This window comes from Rutidosis leptorrhynchoides, chromosome 8 (genome assembly GCF_046630445.1).
Source record: "Rutidosis leptorrhynchoides isolate AG116_Rl617_1_P2 chromosome 8, CSIRO_AGI_Rlap_v1, whole genome shotgun sequence".
Classification (NCBI taxonomy): domain Eukaryota; kingdom Viridiplantae; phylum Streptophyta; class Magnoliopsida; order Asterales; family Asteraceae; genus Rutidosis; species Rutidosis leptorrhynchoides.
In genome coordinates, this window is record NC_092340.1 from 320,089,176 (window position 1) to 320,111,234 (window position 22,059).

The window sequence follows — 22,059 nt, forward strand, 5'->3', positions numbered from 1 at the left end:
CATGTTATTAAATAATGCATCTAGGTACAAATACCACAGAATCATCGTACAGCAATGTAAATAGAACATCGTGCAAGAATTAAATAACGCAAAGTTCCATTCATTAATAATAATAAGTTTCATACATCTGAATAAGTTCGTACAATACATATGAAATACATGAAACTATAACTAGATTACATCATGAAATCTAAATACAAAGTCCTACGGTGAAGGTGGGTGAACTGCTCCTCGAGCCAACTACTCCTCGAGCTCAGTGACTCGAGCTCGGAGAGTCTCAGTCTCCCTCATCAGTTCCTCGTTAGAGGGAGCTGGTGGGGCAGGCGGTGCAGGTGGGGCGGGTGGTGCCGGTGGTGCTGATGTAGATGGTCCGGCTCTGGATGTAGACGGTACGTCCCTAGATGTAAGTGGTCCGTATCTAAATCTAGGTGGTACGGTTCCAGGAATAGTCAATACGTAACGGGGAACCTTACGTATCTGTGGGTCGGCAGGGTATGGCAAAACTCGTTATATGCAGTAACCCTACGACGATGGCCAAAAGCGTCAGTAAAAGCACGACCTCTATTCACCCCTGGAATGACGGTGTCGTCGAAACGGTACCGCTTCTTCGGCGGGGTGGAGGGTGCCTGAATAGGTCTATCAGCAGGATCCTCATCATCGCTGGAGTCGTCTGATGATGAAGAATCGGCGGATGATGAGTCATCCGAATCGTGTGGTGGTGACACTGGTGGCTGAGCTGGTAATCCGAAGCGTCCGAAGGCGGCCAACATCTGTCTGTGTCTGCCTGGAGGAATCACGACTAAACGTCCGTAGGGAGTGCGTCGGCAAGGCGTGCGCATGTGGTTACGAAACGGCCCTTCCCCGAACTCCGCGGGGATCTCAATACCACCAATGCGGGGCTGTGACCTCGAGGGTCCGGGAGCAGACACTGGGGCAGGTGCACTAGTACCAGCTCCGGAAGTGGAAGCGCCGGGATCACTAGTGGGTGTCGGGGCCGGTGTATCGGCAGTAGCAGCAGGTGTAGCAGTAGGTAGGGCGACGGGGTCTGAGTCTGTACTGCCCGAAATGCCAGCAGGTGGAACATCCGACATCTGAACAAGGAAAAATAAATTTTCCATGTCAGTATGTCATAAAGCAAGCAAATAATAGGCCAACAGTTTAAATCATGTATAACAATAAGTAGCATGGCAATATCAGTAATCGTACGAAACTAGCATGCAATCGAAAGCAAGTAATAGCATGCAGTAGTGAAATCATGTAGTAGCATACGGCATATAGCAGTAACAGTAAGCAGCAGCATGCAGTAAGTTCAGCGGAAACAAGTAAACTAGCAAGTGGTAGATTAGTCCTATTAGTGAATCCTACTCGGGTCGGTCTTAGACTCACTAATGCAACCTAATTCCCTACAACCAATGCTCTGATACCAAATGTGATGCCCCGTACAAAACCATCGTGTACAAATCATCAACAACAAGATCATTACAAGGTTAAGTACTATATGCTGTAATTAAAGAAGTTGCATTCACGATAAAAAGGTGATGTCATAACCGACATCAAATGTTTTACATTTCAAAAGCATGCTTCACTAAGTAGAAGCAAATAAATAAGTGTACGTGACCCCAAAGGTCGTTACATAACATAGTTTCAAAAGTAAATAAGTTTGAATGCAAGATAAGTAGTCATGCGATAACAACTCTAAGCAGCGGGTTCTACAGCACGACTAGTACACAGCGGAAGCAACCTCAAGCACCTGAGAAATACATGCTTAAAAAAGTCAACACAAAGGTTGGTGAGCTATAGTTTAAGTATAACAGTATGTAAGGTAGGCCACGAGATTTCAGTGCTACAAAGAGCGTTTCAAAACAGTATGATAAAGTATATGTTAACCGTGGGCACTTGGTAACTAACTTAACGTTTATACCCCCTGAAAGTACACTTGGCAAGTGCGTATGTCTACGAAGTATTAAACACTCGTTAAATGCTAGCGCGACTAGCCCGAGTGGGGATGCCAAACCCTATGGATCCATATCTAAGATTCACGTTCACGGTTCAAAAACCGATGATTAAACGTTACCGAGCTAAAGGGAATGTTTATGCCGTTGTATAACCCACACATATATAAGTTTAAGTACTCGTGCCTAGTATGTAAAACATAAAATCCGCATGTATTCTCAGTTCCCAAAATAAGTTAAAGTAAAAAGGGAATGCTATAACTCACAATGATATGTAGCGGTAAAGTAGTAGTCGGGAAAGGTGTGCAAGTAAATGGTCCGAAGTCCTCAACCTAAGTCAAATAGTACTAAGTCAGTAAATCGTCTTAATAGATTTAAAAGTATGTATTTAAGGTCTTAAGGGTCATCATCATTCATCATTAAACAAAAGGCGTAAGGTAAGTTTCGTTTATGAAAGTAGTTTAAAACAAAGGCTGACTTCGATCAGTCACCACGGCCTCTACCCTTATTGAATTAAGGTGAGACCAGTGGCCATGGCTCCGTCTATGAGTCCCTTAAGTGTGGTAAAATTTACAGAAGCAAACTCGTCTTGGTTTGACCGTGGCGACGGTCTAAGTGCGAGTAGGTCAGAAATTTCTGCACAACGTTAAAGGACATAGTAACGATCGGAGGGCCATAATTCCTAAACCGTAACTCGGATTAAGACGAGTCCTATATGAAAATTTATCTACTCGAAAAGTTATATCTAAAAATCAAGGTTAGAACAGCCCAGGTCTACTGGTATGTTCCAGAAGCATCAGGTCAGTAGGTTTTGGACAGAACAGTGAGTTTAAAAAGGGTTCCGGTGGTCTTGGTGCTTGATGTTCATCATGGTTCTCATCCTTGATGCATATAGCTTCAAGTGTACAACTCATTGATGTGTATACATCATCTTAACCAAGTCTTGACCATCATAACCCTAGTGCAAGTCTAAGACATGAAGCACAACTCACTTAAGAGTTGTATGAAGTTTGATGAACCAAAGTTACATCAAAGTCTTAGATCTAACACATACATGAACTATAAACTTGAAAGTTAACTAACTAATCAAGATCATAAGTAGTAGAACATAGTTCTTAGTTTGATCTTGAAGATCCAAGACTCAAAAGTCTAGATCCAAAGTTATATTTAAAGAAAACTTATTTGTGTGTTTTTGAACTTTCAAAGTTAACTTAATTTGTTCAAGAGATATGAGATCAAGACTAACTTGTAGTACTTGACCATATAAACTAACTACATGAAATTAAAGTGCATAATAATGAAGAAGTAACTAAGTAAACAAGAAAAGGTTCATGGTTGTTCATACTTTAAAGATTCAAACCAAAGTTTGATCTTTAGAAAGTAAACTTTAAAGTTTACTTCATGAACTTCAAGTATGTCTTTCAACCATGAACTTTATAAACTTTGAACAAGTATTTAGTGGAGATCATAAACTAGAGAGTTTATGTCTTGTATGTTCTTGAAGATTCAAGATAAAAGAAGAATTAAACTAAGAAGTTTGATTCTTGAAAACATGCAAGTAAATAAAGATAATAACAACTAGTAATCAACACAAGTAACAAAAGATTATAACAATCAAAGAATGATGATGAATTAAGGGTGCTAGAAATCGGTTTTGTTTAAGAAAAAAGGAGAGAAGAATGCTTCAAGTTACTTACAAAAGTTAGAGAGAAAGGAGAGAAAATGAAAGTAAGTTTGAAGTGTGTTTTGAATGAGAGAATGAGAGTGAGTAAGTAATGCATAAAATGAAACAAAACTCCCCCACCCTTGCAAATAGGCTGACGGTTTTGGGGTTCCAAGGGGGGGAGGGATTAGTCCACAAGTCCATTGCATGTTAAAGGTTCAAAAGTTGGTTATTAGATGTATTTGCATGGGAAAGATGAGTAAGTAAATGGTAACTAGATTCCTTAAGTGTTTAATCCATTTAGTTAAGTTTGAAAGTAATACTTACATGTAGTATGGGCTAACTAAGTCCACTAGTAGTGTAGGGTGGGCTTGGAAGTCCAATAACATGAGTCCATTATACTAATAAAGCCCAAGTTCAAATAAATCACAAGTTAAACCAATTAATGCCCAAGTAACTAACTAATAGCCTTAGTTAATTAAAATGATCAATAAATTTAATCATGAATGTAAATAATATCTAAAAATATTATTCGTGAAAGTCCCGGGTGTCACAAAGACGTTTCGGGCACTTAAAAGTCAAGTACGGGCAATCATGGTAACATGTAAATGTAATAACATACATTCGTTTAATCACACGTATTAATAATAATAATTATTAATAAATAAACGTTGGAAATTCCAGGGTCGTTACATAAGTAGGATAACATTGGGAACGGCCAGGAATATATATATTAAGTTAAAGTAGATAATAGCTTACTGCTTTTCAAAAAAAAAGATAATAGCTTACTTGCGCCGGTTCGTGCATTCTAAATCTTTATTCGGAGTCGGCACGACAATGTTTCTCTTTTTACCTGCTGTTGTGGAGCCTGACCTGGTGATATCTTTGCCTGGGTTGGTAATGATTGTTGGTGCAATCGGCTCGTCTGCTGGTGCGGGTGGTGGAGTTTCGGGAACCACCTCGTCCGTGTAGACTTTTATGCAGTTGAAGCTTTCGAACATACCGTGATTGTAATATGAGTTTGCCTTCAATAATAGTACATGCTTGGTGTGAATGAGGTTGGCCAGCGCGTTGGGCAATGCAGTCCTGCATGTAGCCTATATACACATATGAAGAGGTAAGTTAGGTAGTCGTAGGTACCAAGTCGACACAATGTAAAAGCGCATTCTAACCTTCTCTAGCTCAAGTAAGAGAGCTGGTGCCGTTGTGTTCGTTAATTGCTCCCCTAACTCGTCAAACACCACCACTACAGTCTCACCGGTCCCGTCCTTGACATTAAATTCAATCCTGAACCTGCCAATTTATAATCTTAGGCCTAAGTTACAATTCTGCCTGTGGTTGAGCAGAGGAACGCAGGAAAAGTAGGGCTTGAGAACGATTGTTAATAAGCTAGTTTCATAATAAATACCGAGTTATGGGCTCTGGCACATTATCTTTGCAAGACTCGCAGTAAAAGCCCCGACGTTTTTCTTGTCGTCCCTTTTTTGGACTTGCAAACGCTACACGTAGTATAGTACCATCCATTCTGCAGTCGGATTCCGGCAAGCTCCACTTCGAGTTTGAAAACATCTAGCTGCAGATTTTAGAGGTAATAGGAGTAGTTGCAGGTTAGATGGTTGGGTTAGTTGATAATACATAGAGTTTTAAATAATGGATTAAAGGCACTAGATGTTACAATGTTGTTTTTCCCTCTTCGAACTAGGTCCAGCAGGTCAGCCAGGGTTCCTTCCTTTGGCAACAGGAAATGGCGTACTGGGGAACGACGGTCTTCGTCTTGTGGTAGCTCAATTCCACTGGGGAAAGCATGCCATTTACAATCTGTTACCAGCCAGATACACATGATATAATTGTGTTTGTATTATGTAAGTGGGTGGCGTACCTCATTTTCTCGATAAAGGTATGTAGGGTCGGTATGCTGCTGTCATCAAGGATGATAGTTGCTGAGGTGCTCGAAACTGCAAGAACGTTTGCAAAACGAAGTATTAAAAGGTTGGTAACTGGTTGCCCAAACGTACACGCCTAGGGACCTAAAAAAGCTGTAGCTTACCCAGGTAGTTTTTTCGGACAGTAACTGATGTCAGAATGATGCATCGCAACGCTGGCGATGCAGGCTGCATTTCGAGCAAAGCGGTACCGAGGCTCCCCCAAAGTGTCACAGGGATCTTATGCCCCCTTTTAAGAAACGTGGTAACAGCTTAAATTATTAACCAATATATATACGCGTGGTGAAAATCATTCCCGAAATGACGTTAATTGTGGAGCATACCTTTCGTTGGCAAGTTCAAATTCCAGTGTTGATGAACCACTTCTCTGTGGCTTGACCGATCCTAAGTTCGTAACACGCCCCACCACGTCTACATCATATGTTTATAATTCACTGTGTCAGTTAAACAAATTTTCTGGAGATTAAGTAGTCAACATAAAGGATTAAAATTATACCAACTAAATATTTGCGCTCTGTAGGGACCAAATCTTCGAGCTCGATGCAATCAAATGGGTGTCGGATAAAACCATCTGTCGCAGCGATTGTTTGCCTTTCAGAGTATGTTGCACCTTGCAATTGGATCATGACATTGTTGGCCCTTAGGATACGGTACTCATCTCGGTTCGCTATCACCTCAAAGTCCTTCAGTAAGTAGACAGATCCTTCCTTGAGCCGGGTGATGAAATGGTGGGCGATGTTATGTTTAGCGGTTAATTAGATCACGTTACCCTGTTGTTCATGGCAAACGACACATTGTGAGACACTATGATACGTAACATGCAGGCATTTGGTAGATGAAATAAAATGAGTTTAGAGCAAATCCCATACACATGCATCCAGAAACACTACTACTACTATTCAGATATATAAACAATGTTGTATGGTACATGTAAGCAGCTGCAAGAGTAAACTGAATGACCTCAAAAGGAGCTGCAAAATTTTGTAAAATTATATGAGTTCAAACTAACTTACATACATATCCATATGTGGACAAAAGTCTCATTATTCAAATACGTAAACAATCTAATAGAAAAACATCAGGTATTTGGGAGGAATTCCATTTTTTTGTGAAAATAAAATGTTGAAAAATATTCTACAAACAAAAACCACAATACTATACATCATGAGCAGATACAATAATAGAACTAATCTGAAGTTTCAATAGATTAAATAAATTAAATTAGATGTTCAACATGGCATTGCTACACATAAAAAGTAAAACGATATAAACAACCAACAACATTGACTATTTTATACACAAATGAATGATATCACAAAAAATTCTTTAAAACACAGAAGTGTATGATGTGGTGTGAAAAATAATGTCAATATTTAAAGATAATGGTACATGTAAGCATCTCCAAGTGTAAACTGAATGACCTCAAAAGGAGTTTCAAAATTTTGTAAAATTATATGAGTTCAAACTAACTTACATACATATCCATATGTGGACAAAAGTATCATTATTCAAATACGCAAACAATCTAATAGAAAAACATCAGATATTTGGGAGGAATTCCATTTTTTTGTGAAAATAAAATGTTTAAAAATATTCTACAAACAAAAACCACAATACTATACATCATAAGCAGATACAATAATAGAACTAATCTGAAGTTTCAACATAGATTAAATAAATTAAATTAGATGTTCAAAATGGCATTGCTACACATAAAAAGTAAAACGATATAAACAACCAACAACATTGACTATTTTATACACAAATGAATGATATCACAAAAAATTCTTTAAAACACAGAAGTGTATGATGTGATATGAAAAATAATGTCAAAATTTAAAGATAATGGTATACCTTTTCATCAGAGGCGATGAAATCTGAACTCAAATACTTCCCGTATGGTGTGTGCATGTCCCACATTCTGCATATCATAACCTTGACCACAGCTTGCTTGCCAACCTCAAGTTCATTGAGGAACACGTAACTCATGTTTGCAACTGGATTGGATGATTGTTAAGTTTGGGCTATTGGAATACTTGGTGTAATTTGGAGAGTGATGCATAACCATAATCTAGATACCAACAATATATAGGGGCCTAAAAACCTGTAAATTCAATTCATTCATAGAGTTACAAAGATGGATTAAATGGTATTCAATTAAAACTGTAACTGAATCGTTGATGCGACTCTTGAAACTCCTTAAGTTCATTCGACTATCCCAATTAAACACAATTAATAAATATTGACAGATTTTGGGTGTCAATTGAATTCGATTGCAACATAACTTACTGTTTTAAGATCCAAATTAATGAAACTAACCGTTTGGTTGTGGATTTGAATGTGAAAGACCATCAATTCCAAATGATGGGCCATTATGCGACAGCAACGGTGGGGAATCAAAGATCTGATGTTGAGCAGGAGGACCGATTGTGATTAAACACCTGTTGGTTGGACGCCGGAATCTGCATGTGGGTGGTTGTCAAGAAGCGGTGGAGATGACAAACATGAAATACGACATCGGTTGTTTGGTCCCATTAGTTTTATGTTTCACATAGGTTAAGGTTACATCATATGTTTGACTATGTAAATCATGCGTGTCCTTTTTTTTCTTTTTTCTTTTTTTGTCTTCAATAAATAATTGATTACTTTAAATAATTATAGATAATAGGTACTGTCCGGGTTTCTTTGTTTTTTTTTGTTTTTTTTTTTTGTGTGGTTGTTCAATAAATAACATAATTTATACACTATAAGGTGGTGTGGTAAGTGGTGTGGTTAAATAACTAACCTTAGTAATGAACATGGGTAAGTAACCTAATTAATGGAAAATGGAGTCAACTTTTATAGGTTTATAGATAGAAGATACATTAAAGAACCCGATATGTCAAAAGGTTTGTACTTTATAGATGGATGGAGTTATTTTATGTACAAATCACCTCCTATTAGAATGTATTAAGACCAAGTCATAAGTCAACATGCAAAAAGACTTGTGACGATAAGTTTTGTGTTAGTCATATACTAGTTTTATTACTTTTACTCAAAATTAAAATGTATCTTTACCAAATTAGCAACTTAATGTGACGTATTTATATAGTTAAAGTAATTGATTTTTATATAATAACTAACAAATGAACAAGTTTTTAATAATAGATTAATATGAATAAATAATAAATTAATTAGAAAGAAAAGGTGTGATGTAATCGATAAATAGAAGCCACAAAAGCATGAGCTAAAAGCCAGTACACAGAAAGAAGAATAAAAATGGAGAAACAAAAATATTATTGGGGAAACTCACCTGATGAAGAAGAATACTACAAACTCCACAACATCACTTCCACTTCATCTTTCTTCACTTCACCAAGAGGTTTATCTTTATTCACTAGATCATGGAATCCAATCACTCCTCAACCTCCACGTGGCATCATCTGTATGGTCCACGGTTACGGCAACGACATCAGCTGGACCTTTCAATCCACCGCCATTTATCTCGCAAGTAACGGTTTCTCTTGTTTCGCACTCGATATGGAATCACACGGCCGTTCTCAAGGTCTCAAAGCATTCGTACCTGATGTTAACGCCGTTGTTGATGATTTCATATCCTATTTCACGTCCGTTATCGATTCAAGTTACGGCAACTTACCTAGGTTTTTATACGGTGAATCAATGGGCGGTGCGATCTGTTTGTTGATTCAATTTAGTAAACCTAATTTTTTTAACGGCGCTATACTGATCGCTCCGATGTGTAAGATTTCCGATAAAGTGAGGCCGAATTGGCCGATTCCGGAGATTTTGACGTTCGTATCGCGATTTGCGCCGACATTAGCGATCGTACCGACGGCTGATTTGGTTGAAAAATCAGTTAAAGTAGTTGAGAAGAGGAGAATTGGGGGAATGAATCCGATGAGGTATACAGGGAAGCCGAGATTGGGGACGGTTGTGGAGCTGTTAAGAGTAACAGATTATTTGAGTAGTAAACTGAATGAAGTCGAATTACCGTTTATCGTGTTGCATGGAAATGCAGATGTTGTTACTGATCCTGAAGTGAGTAAGGAGTTGTATGAGAAAGCGAAAAGTAACGATAAGTGTTTGAAGATTTACGATGGGATGATGCATTCGTTGTTGTTCGGGGAGACTGATGAGAATGTTGAGCTTGTTCGTGGCGATATATTGTCATGGTTGAATGATCGATGCTCGTAGTTTGATTGTTATTGTTATTAGTGGAAGTTATTTGTTAGTCGATGTGTAATGAAGTTGTTTATTATTATTATTATTGTTATTATTATTATTATTATTGTTATGAATTAAAGATTTTAGACAAATTATAGGTAAACGTTTGAAGTGAATATTGCTACTTAATTTTGAAGAAAAAAATATATATAACACAAAAGTAAACCTTAAAACTTTTGTTGGATATATTATTATTATTATTATTATTATTATTATTATTATTATTATTATTATTATTATTATTATTATTTCAATTACAATTATTATTATTATTATTATTATTATTATTATTATTATTATTATTATTATTATTATTATTATTATTATTATTATTATTATTATTATGGTTGATAAGATTTGTTACCACAAATTATTATCTACGTTTTATCAAAAAAGATAGAATTTTTATTAACGATAGTCTTTAAGACTATTGTTAATGTACACAAATTGTATATATGTTCATTTGGAAAAAGCTATGAACAGTATCAATTGTGAAATGTTCCGTTCATATCGATTATAAACGTTCCATATTAATTGATTTCGTTGCGAGGTTTTGACCTCTATATGAGACGTTTTTCAAAGACTGCATTCGTTTTTAAAACAAACCATAACCTTTATTTTATCGACAAGGTTAAAAAGACACCACCTAGATTATCCAGAAATGATAATCTAAAAATATCACACTTACACACTACCAATACATATTGGTTTACAATATTAATATGTTACAACAAAATAAATCTCGAATGCAGTTTTAAACAATATTATACAAGCATGCTGACACCAAATCTTGTCCACATACTAGCATGCAACAGCGGAAGCTCTTAATAATCACCTGAGAATAAACATGCTTTAAACGTCAACAAAAATGTTAGTGAGTTATAGGTTTAACCTATATATTTATCAAATTGTAATAATAGACCACAAGATTTCATATTTCAATATACATCCCATACATAAAGATAAAAATCATTCATATGGTGAACACCTGGTAACCGACATTGACAAGATGCATATAAGAATATCCCCATCATTCCGGGACATCCATCGGACATGATATAAAACTCGAAGTACTAAAGCATCCGGTACTTTGGATGTAGTTCGTTAGGCCCAATAGATCTATCTTTAGAATTCGCGTCAATTAGGCGTGCACTAATTCTCAAAATTAGTGATGTTCCCTAATTCTTAGGCTACCAAGCAAAATGGGCATATTCGGCTTCGATCATTCAACCATAGAAAGTAGTTTCATGTACTTGTGTCTATTTTGTAAAACATTTATAAAGCTGCATGTATTCTCATCCCACAAATATTAGATTTTAAAAGTGGGACTATAACTCACTTTCACAGATTTTTACTTCGTCGGGAAGTAAGACTTGGCCACTGGTCGATTCACGAACCTATAACAAATATGTACATATATATCAAAGTATGTTCAAAATATATTTACAATATTTTTAATACGTTTTAATGTTTTAAATATTTTCAGTCAGCTGTCCTCATTAGTAACCTACAACTAGTTGTCCATAGTTAAATGTACAGAAATAAATTGATATATATTATCTTGACCCAATCCACGACCCACTGTATACACGTCTCAGGCTAGATCACAACTCAAAGTATATATATTTTTGGAATCAACCTCAACCATGTATAGCTAACTCCAACATTACTGCATATAGAGTGTCTATGGTTGTTCCAAATAATATATATAGATGGGTCGATATGATATGTCAAAACATTTGCATACGTGTCTATGGTATCCCAAGATTACATAATATATTAGAATACATGTATAATACAATATAAGTTAGCTAGGATATGATTTGTATAGAATTGTTACAATATTTCCCGTAGCTACAACAATAAAAAAATATTCAACCTTGTTTTACCCATAACTTCTTCGTTTTAAATCCGTTTTGAGTGAATCAAATTGCTATGGTTTCATATTGAACTCTATTTTATGAATCTAAATAGAAAAAGTACAGGTTTATAGTCAGAAATATAAGTTACAAGTCGTTTTTGTAAGAGGTAGTCATTTCAGTCGAAAGAACGACGTCTTGATGACCATTTTGAAAAACATACTTCCACTTTGAGTTTAACCATGATTTTTGGATATAGTTTCATGTTCATAAGAAAAATCATTTTCCCAGAAGAACAACTTTTAAATCAAAGTTTATCATAGTTTTTAATTATCAAACCCAAAACAGCCCGCGGTGTTACTACGACGGCGTATGTCCGGTTTTACGGTGTTTTTCGTGTTTCCAGGTTTTAAATCATTAAGTTAGCATATCATATAGATATAGAACATGTGTTTAGTTAATTTTAAAAGTCAAGTTAGAAGGATTAACTTTTGTTTACGAACAAGTTTAGATTTAACTAAGCTATGTTCTAGTGATTTCAAGTTTAAACCTTCGAATAAGGTAATTTTATATATATGAATCGAATGATGTTATGAACATCACTACTACCTCAAGTTTTGTGGATAAACCTACTGGAAATGAGAAAAATAGATCTAGCTTCAAAGGATCCTTGGATGGCTTGAAAGTTCTTGAAGCAGAATCATGACACGAAAACAAGTTCAAGTAAGATTTCCACTCGAAATAAGATTGTTATAGTTATAGAAATTGAATCAAAGTTTGAATATGAGTATTACTTTGTATTAGAAAGATATATTACTGTAAATAAGAAAGATTTCTTGGGGTTGGATGATCAGTTTACAAGATTGGAAGTAAGCTAGCAAACTTGGAAGTATTCTTGATTTTATGAAACTAGAACTTATAGAATTTATGAAGAACACTTAGAACTTGAAGATAGAACTTGAGAGAGATCAATTAGATGAAGATAATTGAAGAATGAAAGTGTTTGTAGGTGTTTTTGGTCGTCGGTATATGGATTAGATATAAAGGATGTGTAATTTTGTTTACATGTAAATAAGTCATGAATGATTACTAATATTTTTATAATTTTATGAGATATTTCATGCTAGTTGCCAAATGATGGATCCCACATGTATTAGGTAACTCATATGGACTGCTAAGAGCTGATCATTGGAGTGTATATACTAATAGTACATACATCTAAAAGCTGTGTATTGTACGAGTACGAATACGGGTGCATACGAGTAGAATTGTTGATGAAACTGAACGAGGATGTAATTGTAAGCATTTTTGTTAAGAAGAAGTATTTTGATAAGTGTCTTGAAGTCTTTCAAAAGTGTATGAATACATATTAAAACACTACATGTATATACATTTTAATTGAGTCGTTAAGTCATCGTTAGTCGTTACATGTAAATGTTGTTTTGAAACCTTTAGGTTAACGATCTTGTTCAATGTTGTTAACCCATTGTTTATTATATCTAAAGAGATATTAAATTATTACATTATTATGATATTATGATATATTAATATATCTTAGTATGATATATATATACAGTTAAATGTTGTTACAACGATAATCGTTACATATATGTCTCGTTTCAAAATCATTAAGTTAGTAGTCTTGTTTTTACATATGTAGTTCATTGTTAATACACTTAATGACATGTTTACTTATCATTTATCATGATTAAACATAGTGTATCAATATCTTAATATGATTCATATGTATTTAGTAAGACGTTGTTATAACGATAATCGTTATATATATCGTTTCGAGTTTCTTAATTCAATAAACTCAATTTTATGTATATAACACATTGTTAAAATACCTAATGAGATACTTACTTATCGTAATATCATGTTAACTATATATATAATCATATATATGTCATCATATAGTTTTTACAAGTTTTAACGTTCGTGAATCACCGGTCAACTTGGGTGGTCAATTGTCTATATGAAACCTATTTAAATTAATCAAGTCTTAACAAGTTTGATTGCTTAACATGTTGGAAACACTTAATCTTGTAAATAACAATTTTATTTAATATATATAAACATGGAAAAGTTCGGGTCACTACAGTATCTACCCGTTAAGTAAATTTCGTCCCGAAATTTTAAGCAGTTGGAGGTGTTGTCGTATCTTCTGGAAATAAGTGCGGGTATTTCTTCTTCATCTGATCTTCTCATTCCCAGGTGAACTCGGGTCCTCTATGAGCATTCCATCGAACCTTAACAATTGGTATTTTGTTTTGCTTAAGTCTTTTAACCTCACGATCCATTATTTCGACGGGTTCTTCGATAAATTGAAGTTTTTCGTTGATTTGGATTTCGTCTAACGAAATAGTGAGATCTTCTTTAGCAAAAGATTTCTTCAAATTCGAGACGTGGAAAGTGTTATGTACAGCAGCGAGTTGTTGAGGTAACTCAAGTCGGTAAGCTACTGGTCCGACGCGATCAATAACCTTGAATGGTCCAATATACCTTGGGTTTAATTTCCCTCTTTTACCAAATCGAACAACGCCTTTCCAAGGTGCAACTTTAAGCATGACCATCTCTCCAATTTCAAATTCTATATCTTTTCTTTTAATGTCAGCGTAGCTCTTTTGTCAACTTTGGGCTGTTTTCAATCGTTGTTGAATTTGGATGATCTTCTCGGTAGTTTCTTGTATTATCTTCGGACCCGTAATCTGTCTATCCCCCACTTCACTCCAACAAATCGGAGACCTGTACTTTCTACCATAAAGTGCTTCAAACGGTGCCATCTCAATGCTTGAATGGTAGCTATTGTTGTAGGAAAATTCTGCTAACGGTAGATGTCGATCCCAACTGTTTCCGAAATCAATAACACATGCTCATAGCATGTCTTCAAGCGTTTGTATCATTCTTTTGCTCTGCCCATCAGTTTGTGGATGATAGGCAGTACTCATGTCTAGACGAGTTCCTAATGCTTGCTGTAATGTCTGCCAGAATCTTGAAATAAATCTGCCATCCCTATCAGAGATAATAGAGATTGGTATTCCATGTCTGGAGACGACTTCCTTCAAATACAATCGTGTTAACTTCTCCATCTTGTCATCTTCTCTTATTGGCAGGAAGTGTGCTGATTTGGTGAGACGATCAACTATTACCCAAATAGTATCAAAACCACTGGCAGTCCTTGGCAATTTAGTGATGAAATCCATGGTAATGTTTTCCCATTTCCATTTCGGAATTTCGGGTTGTTGAAGTAGACCTGATGGTTTCTGATGCTCTGCTTTGACCTTGGAACACGTCAAACATTCTCCTACGTATTTAGCAACATCGGATTTCATAACCGGCCACCAAAAATGTTTCTTGAGATCCTTGCACATCTTCCCCGTTCCAGGGTGTATTGAGTATCTGGTTTTATGAGCTTCTCTAAGTACCATTTCTCTCATATCTCTAAATTTTGGTACCCAAATTATTTCAGCCCTATACCGGATTTCGTCTTCTCGAATATCAAGATGCTTCTCCGATCCTTTGGGTATTTCATCCTTTAAATTTCCCTCTTTTAAAACTCCTTGTTGCGCCTCCTTTATTTGAGTAGTAAGGTTATTATGAATCATTATATTCATAGCTTTTACTCGAATGGGTTCTCTGTCCTTTCTGCTCAAGGCGTCGGCTACCACATTTGCCTTCCCCGGGTGGTAACGAATCTCAAAGTCGTAATCATTCAACAATTCAATCCACCTGCGCTGTCTCATGTTCAGTTGTTTCTGGTTAAATATGTGTTAAAGACTTTTGTGGTCGGTATATATAATACTTTTGACCCCATATAAGTAGTGCCTCCAAGTCTTTAATGCAAAAACAACCGCGCCTAATTCCAAATCATGCGTCGTATAATTCTGCTCGTGAATCTTCAATTGTCTAGACGCATAAGCAATTACCTTCATTCGTTGCATTAATACACAACCGAGACCTTGCTTTGAGGTGTCACAATATATCACAAAATCATCATTCCCTTCAGGTAATGACAATATAGGTGCTGTAGTTAACTTTTTTTTTAACAATTGAAACGCCTTTTCTTGTTCATCCTTCCATTCAAATTTCCTCCTTTTATGCGTTAATGCAGTCAAGGGTTTTGCTATTCTGAAAAAATCTTGGATGAACCTTCTGTAGTAACTAGCTAGTCCTAAGAATTGGCGTATATGCTTCGGAGTTTTCGGGGTTTCCCACTTTTCAACAGTTTCAATCTTTGCTGGATCCACCTGAATACCTTCTTTGTTCACTATGTGACCGAGGAATTGAACTTCTTCCAACCAAAATGCACACTTTGAAAACTTAGCGTATAGTTTTTCTTTCCTCAGCAACCCTAGTACTTTTCTCAAATGTTCTTCGTGCTCTTGATCATTCTTCGAGTAAATAAGTATGTCATCGATGAAAACAATGACAAACTTGTCAAGGTATGGTCCACACACTCGGTTCATGAGGTCCATGAATACAGCTGGTGCGTTAGTCAACCCAAACGGCATAACCATAAACTCGTAATGACTGTAACGCGTTATAAAAGCAGTCTTTGGAATATCATCCTGATGTCAAAGCTAAGGGGTATAAAATACTATTAGATTTTACAAGGAAATACTATTAAATACGATACAATTTTGCACAAGATATATATTTATTTATAGAATGGATATACTTAAACCTTGCTACAACACTTATAGGCAGTGTACCTAATCATACAGTAGTGTAGTTTTTAGTAAGTCCGGTTCGTTCCACAGGGAAAAAAAATCTTTAAAGTAAAGCTTAACGCTATATTAGTTTTATTTTATAAAAATACAAATATATAAATAAGTAATATTGTTATTATAAAAAGGGGGTTTTTACCGTTTAATGACCGGTTTGTCGATTTTAAAACTTTAGTCGCAGTTAAAACCAAATGTAAAATATTAAATAAATAAAAGACTTAATTTAAAACGTAAAGTAAATAACGATAATGAAATTGCGATAAATAAAAGTGCGATAAAATAAAATTGCGAAAATTAAAAAGTACGATAATTAAAAGTGCAATTAAATACAATAACAATAAATAAAAGTGCGATAATTAGAAGTGCAATTAAATATAAAATAAAGGAAATTAAATTTGAAATAAAAGAATTATGCTTATTTAAACTTCCGTAATCATGATGTTTGACGTGTTGATTTTATTTTTATGCCCATGGGTTAATTGTTCTTTGTCCTGGATTATTTAATATGTCCATACGGATTTGTCCATAATAGTCCATCAGTCATAAATATAAAAAGCGAAAGCCTTCGTCAAATTATTCTTATTCCCGAAGTCAAATATTCCAACTAATTGGGGATTCGAATTGTAATAAGGTTTTAATACTTTGTTTAATGAATACACCAGGTTATCGACTGCGTGTAAACCAAGGTTTTACTACTTTGTTAACAATTACACCAATTACCCTTGAATGTAATTCACCCCTATTTTAACAAGTCTATTAACTATTAATCCAGTTCCGTGTCCGGTAAAATGAATAATTATTGGTATTTATAGATATCCCGCCCACCGTACCCAGTCAAGCGTATGTGATTATATATAAATACGTCAAATTATAAGTTTGTATATTAAATTAACAAGGTATTGTTTAGTTAATATAAAACCCATTAATAGCCCATAGTCTAATTTCCACAAGTGTCGTTCTTTTATCCAAACCCCAATTATGGTACAAAGCCCAATTACCCAATTTTAGTAATTAGCCCAACATCATGATTACTTAGGATTAAATAAGCATAATAATAACTTAGCTACGAGACATTAATGAAAATAATATAAACATAACTTACAATGATTAAAAATAGCGTAGCGTTACACGGACAGAATTTCGACTTACACCCTTACAACATTCGCTAACATACCCTTATTATTAGGATTTAAAATTAAAATTAAAATTTAAATTATATATATATAATTACGTATATATTGAGAGAGAGATAGATTATATGATATTAAAAACGATCAAACTGCGTTGCCTTTTATAGGGATTTGAGTCCAGGAAAGCTCCGCGACTCGCGTAATTTTTGCACTGCAAACTCCGCAACTCGCGGAGTTCGTTTTTCCAGCTCACACTAATTTGGAACCTTTCTTGCCGACGATTTTTAAATATATTATAATATATATATTAATTTTAAGAATTAATTATATATTATATTATATTCATGTGCATAGTTGACTTGTAATTTTTAGTCCGTTGCGTCGAGCGTTGAGAGTTAGCTCAGGTCCCGGTTCCGGATTTTCGAACGTCCTTGCGTACAATTTAATATCTTGTACTTTGCGTTTTGAATCTTGTACTCTTGTAATTCTAAGACGTTTCTTATCAATAATTGGAACCTCTTTGATTGTATTTTGTACTTTTGAGCTTTTTGGTCGTTTGCGTCTAAAATTCGTCGAATCTATCTTTTGTCTTCACCTTTTATTTTTTAAACGAATATCACTTGTAAATAGAACAATTGCAACTAAAAGCTTGTCTTTCTCGAGGAATAATGCTATGAAATATATGTTCGTTTTTAGCATTATCAAATATTCCCACACTTGAGTGTTGCTTGTCCTCAAGCAATATAGTCTTGAAATACTAGAATCACTTCTTTATTCTTCACACTTTGTACATCAGGGATTTCTTTACGGCGGTATAAACAATGGTAGTAACGATATGGTTTACAGTCCACATGACTATAAAACTTTAGATCCATTAAGAAATTGGATCTTTATGAAAACATTTGATCTTTTTGAAAATTCAATCTAGCTTTTACCCTAGATAAGTTTTTCGGAATAACTCTTCACCGGTGTTTGCAAATTCTTTTTATGGGTTTGGTGGGTTTCAGATTTGAAATTTTAGCTCAAAACTTGTGGTTTTGTGTCACTCACTTGCTAACCTTGTATTGGGAAAGCAACACATCCAATTTACTTGTTCCGTATATTACCTTTCGGTAAACTACCGTCCGGTTGTAAAGGAAAGCGTTGAACAAGCACTGTTTAAGGCAATGTCCCCTGACATGCTTTTAATTATGGTCTATAACGTGTCGGACGCAATTACTATCCTTTGTAGGAGCAATAGTAAAGCTCACCCTTATAATTTTTTGGTCTGGCACAAGGTCCTGTCTTTGACCATGCTATGCAACCACCGTTCTTACGGTTGACACCTGATTTGGTTCAGGTGACCTAATGAATTCCAGGTGAATTCCTAGGATTTTACGTTCAATGGTAATGAACACATTGAAAATAGGTTTTCAGAAAACAAATCAGTTTGTAATTTTTGATCAAAATATTTTCTCGTTCAAGCTCGAGTAGATATCATTGAATTCTATGAGTTTGTAATTCTCAATCTTTAAGGTCAATCTCAAGGATTGAGTAATATCAGTCTTAAAAGCTGATTTTTGATCTTTAAGGAGATTATCCTTTCTGGAGATCTGATTCATTAGTCTTATCCAGCTAATTTGCACGGCGTCCTCCCCATTTTACAAGACAGATCCTCTCATGGTTAGGATAAGTCTGACCACTTGGCGACCCTGTTTAATGCTGAGGTCCGTGGATTTTCTGCTGATTTTAGTGATGACTTTTCTAGATTTTTCGTCAACCTACAGCTGGTCTGAACGACAACTTCATGACCTAAATCAAGAAGCGCGTGTCTTTTTCGGAAGACTTTACTTCCTTTAAATAATGGAATTGATTCATCGTGTAGATCCATCTTTCTTACAGTAAATCGGGTAAAACTTTTTAGTTTAGTCCAAAGCAAAAGTATTTTCAGTTATTTGTTACAGAAATATGTGACATATGTTTAAAATAACTTGGTAAATTTTCCCACACTTGGCTTTTATTTTCCTTTTTATTGTTTCCTATTCCATTTTAAATGAATTCTAATATTTTGGTTTATTTCTCAATTTATGTCCTTTCCGAGGTAACACTAATTTTGGTGTTAAAACCTAGTTTTATCATTCATAAATATGTATAAACATGATTTTGAGTTCATTTAATTGAAAATTTTGAAAAATTTTACTAGAATTGGGTAGTCAGTATATAAGACTAGGGCTGTTCTTTATTATCAGAGAGCACTAGATTCTAATACAACTACTGCGTTACTAGTATTTCTAATGATAACCAAGTGTATAAAGTAAAAAAAATTAAAATCCGAAAGAATTTAACCCCTTCCCACACTTAAGATCTTGCAATGCCCTCATTTGCAAGAAATCAGTACCAATTTAAATTATTGAGGGTGATTAGCGTAGAAAAATGATTAAATTTTACCAAAGTTTCCAAACATATTGGCGTTTGTTTGCTGAATGATAAATGGTGCACATCATTTGTTCATTCCGTCTTGTTGTTATATCACATTTATTTTGCATCTTGTCCTCAAAATTAGTTGCTTTTGCTGAACTTAATGCCAGTTTTTGAAAATGCGTTGTTTTACCCTGTTGTGTACATAAGATAAACTGCAAACATATATACATATTTTTGAAGTTTGGTATATTACCTCACATTCAAAAATTATTAAAATCTAATAATAAAAGTTAGAAAATTATAAAAACTATTACAATATTAACATAAGTGCTAAATGTAGTAACATTAAAAAAATAAAATAAATAAAACTAAATAAACTAGGGTTGTTACTGATACCAGTAGGGGTTCCATGCATAACCATATGTGTTATAAAATGCTTCAGCTGGGTTATAAGTAGGATACGGTGGTTGGATCTCTATAGACCAGGGAGGAAATACGGGCGATGGAGTAGGAATATAGTTTCTACCTACATGTTGGCAATGAGCTATGATTTGGTTTTGATGAACTTGCCAATCTTCAAATGCTCGATGTCTAGCATTTTCATACTCTTGTGAAGCTATAAACCTTTGCATTTCTGTCATTTCATTTCCCCCTCCCACATTACCTGGCTGTTGATTTCTCTCAACCTGTGAATGTCTTCCATTATATCTTACTGCGGCGTTATTTCGCCTTTTCAAAACCTTTACACCATGATATACATTTAAACTAATTGTATCGCGGGGTTCTGGTTCTTCGATTAATAATTCCCCCGACTTATATCCACACCGAGATATTCAGCAATTAAAGTAATAAATATACCACCTCCTATTATACTGTGTCGTCTCATGCCCCTAACCATAGCTGATAAATAATAACCCACACAATAAGGTATACTTACAGCGCTTTGTGGGTCTCGATTACACATGTGGTAAAACAAATCCTGTTCATTTACCTTTTCCTTATTCTTAACTCGTTGTGTAATTGAATTGGCTAAAAACCTATGAATTACTCTTAACTCTGCTCTATCTATATCCAAATAAGAGTAATTTCCCCCTTTAAATCGGTGATGGCTAGTCATTTGACTCCATACACCATGCGTATCAAAATTTTCCTCAATTTTTCTACCATTTAATATCAACCCTCGACAATCGGCAGATGCTAGCTCCTCAGGTGTATATATACGTAAGGCCTGAGCCATGTCTAGTAGAGACATGTGGCGCATCGAACCTCCTAACAAAAATCTAATAAAAGATCGATCGGTTAAACTAGCTACCCGATCATTTATTTCTATACTACACAATAATTCTTCACACCATACTTTATATACAGGTCTACGCATGTTGAATAATCGTACCCAATCGTTAAAAGTAGAATTACCATACCTCTGTGTAAGTAATTCCCTAATTGGCTCGGCCAATTCTACAGCTTCTAACGGTGCCCATTCTATTACCCTAGGTACTTCAACAACTTTAGAATGAAGAGAATGCAAGGCCCTTTGGTATTTTGGATAATCTATCCAACATCTGTCTATTCTCAAGTTTGGGTGCAAATTTTCCACGTGCATATCTGAAAATGTCATAACTGGGTGAGGTATATCTTGTTTGTAATAGCTATCAACATCCTGTTGTTCCGCATTCTCAGGAGGAGCATTGCGAGCTTGGGATGAAGATTCACCCCTTTCAGTCATTTTTCTTGAGTAATTCCTTGATAGCATTCTTCTCAACATGATTTTGTGAAAGATTTGATGAAAAACGGTCAAAAATTGCGAATTTGAGATGTGTTTGTGTGTGTATTTTCGGGTTTTTTCGCAGTTTGGAGTGTGGTTGTGGGTGCAACTGATCTGTTCTGGCCGTTTTATTTTTTTTTTCTGTATTTTGTATCCTCCGCGACTTGCGGTGTTTGCTTCTTTCAAACTCCGCGAGTCGCGGCCTTTTTTTTATTTATAAAAACCTTAACTTATAAAACAATTAATTAAAATAAATTTAAAATTTTTTTTTCCTTTGTTTTAGGACGAGGTCGTTTCGGAACGATGTCCTAGTCCGTCCCTCGACAAAATTTTAAAATTTGTCTTTTTTCAAGCGATTGTTTTAAAAGCTTAGATTTTTTTAGTTTTTTAATG

General features: G+C 35.1%; 1 protein-coding gene across 1 annotated transcript; it reads left to right on the plus strand.

Annotated features, from left to right (window-relative positions):
- The first annotated feature begins 8,811 nt into the window (after positions 1 to 8,811).
- On the plus strand, positions 8,812 to 9,809 carry LOC139862777 (caffeoylshikimate esterase-like). Its single transcript, XM_071851409.1, has one exon. It carries the CDS (start codon positions 8,817 to 8,819, stop codon positions 9,750 to 9,752), a length of 936 nt encoding a protein of 311 aa, XP_071707510.1. The 5' UTR covers positions 8,812 to 8,816; the 3' UTR covers positions 9,753 to 9,809.
- Positions 9,810 to 22,059: the final 12,250 nt, after the last annotated feature.

Excerpts from the sequence above, each read along its gene's own strand:
- LOC139862777 (XM_071851409.1), top strand. The coding sequence starts at position 8,817 with ATGGAGAAACAAAAATATTATTGGGGAAACTCACCTGATGAAGAAGAA.